Source organism: Cervus elaphus, chromosome 5 (assembly GCF_910594005.1).
Source record: "Cervus elaphus chromosome 5, mCerEla1.1, whole genome shotgun sequence".
Classification (NCBI taxonomy): domain Eukaryota; kingdom Metazoa; phylum Chordata; class Mammalia; order Artiodactyla; family Cervidae; genus Cervus; species Cervus elaphus.
Window position 1 is genome coordinate 113,570,397 of NC_057819.1, and position 3,467 is coordinate 113,573,863.

A 3,467-nucleotide genomic window follows, 5' to 3' on the forward strand; every position below is an offset into this window, starting at 1 on the left:
AGGACAGGGAAGCCTCATGTGCTGCAGTCCATGGGGTTGCAAAGAATTGGATACAGCAGAGCGACTGAACAACAACAAAGTCAAGGTATTGGAAGGTATGAGAACCTACACATCCAAGGAGAACAGTAGAGTTTTGTGCTGCCCTCAATGACTAAAGAATACACAGGTAATACTTGCATTTGATTCTTGCAAAATCTAATGGATCATAGTATATAAACATGCAATACCTTAAGTTTCACCAGTCCATAGTCCCATAGAAGTTTTTATGCCAGGTGGAGAATTTTGAGTACCACAGATAACACTTTTGCTCTTCAAAGGCAGTGGAAAGAGAAAATATTTACAGCGAACAATCAACAGTACAGATGGGCATGACATTTATTTTGAGGAAAAGTGGCCTTGCAATGATGTTCATTGGCTGTTTGCAAGTGGTGGAAGTCCTGACTGGATTGAGCTTGGGAGAAGCAAGACTGGAACATAAGGAGATTTGGAGAATAATTATTTATATAAAGATGGGTTGAGGACAGAAGGTGTTTCCCACTTCTGTCCCACGTCAATGATCTTCAGAGTGTTCATGATAGAGAAGGCACTGGACAGCTACAAATTTGGAATAACTCATCCCATCTCTGTCCTCAGGTGCATCAATATTTACACAAGAGAATATGAATAAAGTATCCATGGTGGCAGTGATAGAGGATTTGTGTGAACCCAATAGCATAGGCTCCCTCTCACCATGGCTGCCCCTGCTGTATGTGCTGCTAGTTAGAAGCAGAGAATGTTATTGAGCACTGATAAGGTAGCATCATAACTCATTAACCAAGCCACACAAAGGCAAGTTATCCTCTCAGACTTGTAGAAAAAGAGAGAGGTTCTTCTTTCTAGGACTGCATATTCTAAACATGGATTTGTTGTCCCTATCAGCAGCACTGTTGGCTTATAGTATTATTATCATAGGATTCTGAATAGCATCAATTTGGACCAAGAGCCCCACTTTTTGAAGAACAAGATCAACAACAGGCACACAAACATGAGAGCTACTTATTCTACCAAACATCACATGACAGAGATGACTGGCCCCATGGAAAATTGGAATGGTCTTGCAAATATGGAGCAAAGAACAAATTTAGAAGTGACAGCATGTGATTTTGATATAGTGTCTTCTGGTTGTGGTGTATACTTTGACCCAAAGACCATTACCTGGTTCCTACATAGGTAGTACCAAATATATACACAGAGGTAGTACACATGGTTTCAGAAAGTGATGTAGGAGTGAATCTTCTCAACTTAACTCAAAGTAACGTTCTTGGGAATCAGTGCTTCCCATCCTGCATTGAAGGCTTTAACACTATGAGAGTCACATTTCTTAGAAGGAATATCAGTTCAGTTCAGTCACTCAGTCGTGTCCATCATTTTGCATTCCTCATGTAGGTAGACCAGTGGGAAGCCCTTTGAACTCCATCAAGCTGATTTGCAAGTTTTTTTTTTAAGAGATAGATTTGTAACAAATTCTGGTGCAGCACACCAGTTGTCAGCAAAGTCTAAGAAGTGATTTTTTTGTCCTCAATAGCAAGTCAGTTAACATAAGGTGTTGTGTGGGACAGGGGTTCTTTTGCAGTTACTAATTGCTCAGGGATGGTTATCAAGAAGAGGTAGAGAGTAGGGACTAATAGTCTGAACATAATTTCTTTGGCATATCTTATGATGTGTCCATGCCCAGCAATAGCACATAAACAAAGACAACAACTACAGCTTAGTCACTGAGATTGAAGCATCTATTTCCTTGGGATGTATAGGTAAATACCTGTGAGCAGGAACAGAAGACCCTATCCTGGATGAGTGTGTTCATTACTGGCTAAAGCATACTACACAATTTACTTAATGAGCTAATAATTGATTTTGAGAGCCAACATGATACTCATAATGGATAATGCATATAGTATGTAGTATGTACTTAAATCTCTATATCAGGAATGCCATGTAAAAATCAAACACAATATAGGAAGATTATGGCAAAGAATTTATTGAGAAACACACAGGCAAGACTACTGCATCTAGGAAGACAATTCAAAGGCATCATGAAAGGAAAACTCAGGGTACAAGAGCCATGGGGATATTGATAGAGAAACATATGATTATATTAATCATGATAAGCTGCAGAAACCTATAGAAACATTAAGAGGATTTGTATTCCTAAGTTGCTTAAAAGTACAACATGGTCAGTCCTATTTTCAGAGTCAAAACCAAGACATAAGTCCTTATCAAAGATGCCTGGCACATGGTCTTCCTACACCAGACAAAGACAACTAGGAGAACCCTCTGCACTCTATCAAGCTGATTTATAAGCTTTTAAAGAGGCAGATGGGTAACAAATTCTGGTAGAGCATACCAGTTGTCAGCAAAGACTAAGAAGTAATTTTTTGTCCCCAAGTAGCAACTCAGTTGCTATAAAGTGTTGTTGGGGACACAGGTTCTCTGGTGAGGTGATCAGCAACAGGAAGGCTGGCAGCAGCTGGACACACAGCTAGGGCGACAGCAGGTGGTCTGACAGCAGACAGGGGCGGGTCAAGGCTGGCAGCAGCTGGATCCACATGCTTGGACTTGGCACCCAGGCAGGCAGCAGCACGTGGGGTGGTAGCAGATTCTGTGGCAGTACACAGGAGCACAGCAAGCTGGCTGACAGCAAGGCTGGCCGCAGCTGGACCCACTGAAGGTTTGCCCACAGCTGCTGGACCCACAGCAGGTGGGCTGACAGCAGGTGGTCACACAAGCAGGCTTGCGGCAGGTGGTCCTACAGCAGGTGGTTTCACTAGTTTGATAGCAAGTTGGGGGGCAGGAGGGCTGGCAGCAGATGGTCTCACAGCAGGTGGGCTGACAGCAGGGTTTGCTGCAACAGGTGGGCTGGCAGCAGGTGGTCACACAAGTAGGTCTGCAGCAGGTGGTCCTGCAGCAGGTGGTTTGACAGCAAGCTGGGGGGCAGCAGGGCTTGCAGCAGCTGGACTCACAGCAGGTGGTCCTGCAGCTAATGGGCTGACAGCAGGTGGGCTGGCAGCACGGGGAGCAGCACGAGTGGGCCATTGGGTCTGTGAGGAGGGTGCACTCCTGTTCAGAAGTGAGTTTCTCAGATTCTGCTCACTCCTCCTGTTCTGGGGCTTTTATATCCTGGACCCCCAATGTTGGGACCAAGAAGCAGGACTTTCCTGGTTGTTCTTTATGTTTTTGTTGTAGTTTTGATAATAGTTGTGGAGGAAGTTGCTTTCTTAGTGTTTTATAGAGAGGCCTCTGTAAATTAGTGTTTGATCTTTTCCTTAATTGGGTCTAGTACTTAAGAATCTTTCCTAGAAAAGAAAAAGTCAGGAATCATCACCAGCAGCATTTCTGGTCCTGTGATATCATCTGGTCATGGGTAGTTCCTGCTGGCTCTGTGAAGGTCAGAATAGCTCTCCTTTCTCAGCTTTGTTCCTTTGGCTCTA

The 3,467-nt window shown here is 43.7% G+C and overlaps 1 protein-coding gene across 1 annotated transcript; it reads right to left on the minus strand.

Moving 5' to 3' along the window:
* Positions 1-1,993: 1,993 nt before the first annotated feature.
* On the minus strand, positions 1,994-3,186 carry LOC122695068 (keratin-associated protein 9-1-like). Its single transcript, XM_043904549.1, has one exon. The coding sequence runs from the start codon at positions 3,070-3,072 to the stop codon at positions 2,560-2,562; it is 513 nt and encodes a 170-aa protein (XP_043760484.1). The 5' UTR covers positions 3,073-3,186; the 3' UTR covers positions 1,994-2,559.
* Between the last annotated feature and the right edge of the window lie 281 nt (positions 3,187-3,467).

Excerpts from the sequence above, each read along its gene's own strand:
- LOC122695068 (XM_043904549.1), bottom strand. The coding sequence starts at position 3,072 with ATGGCCCACTCGTGCTGCTCCCCGTGCTGCCAGCCCACCTGCTGTCAG.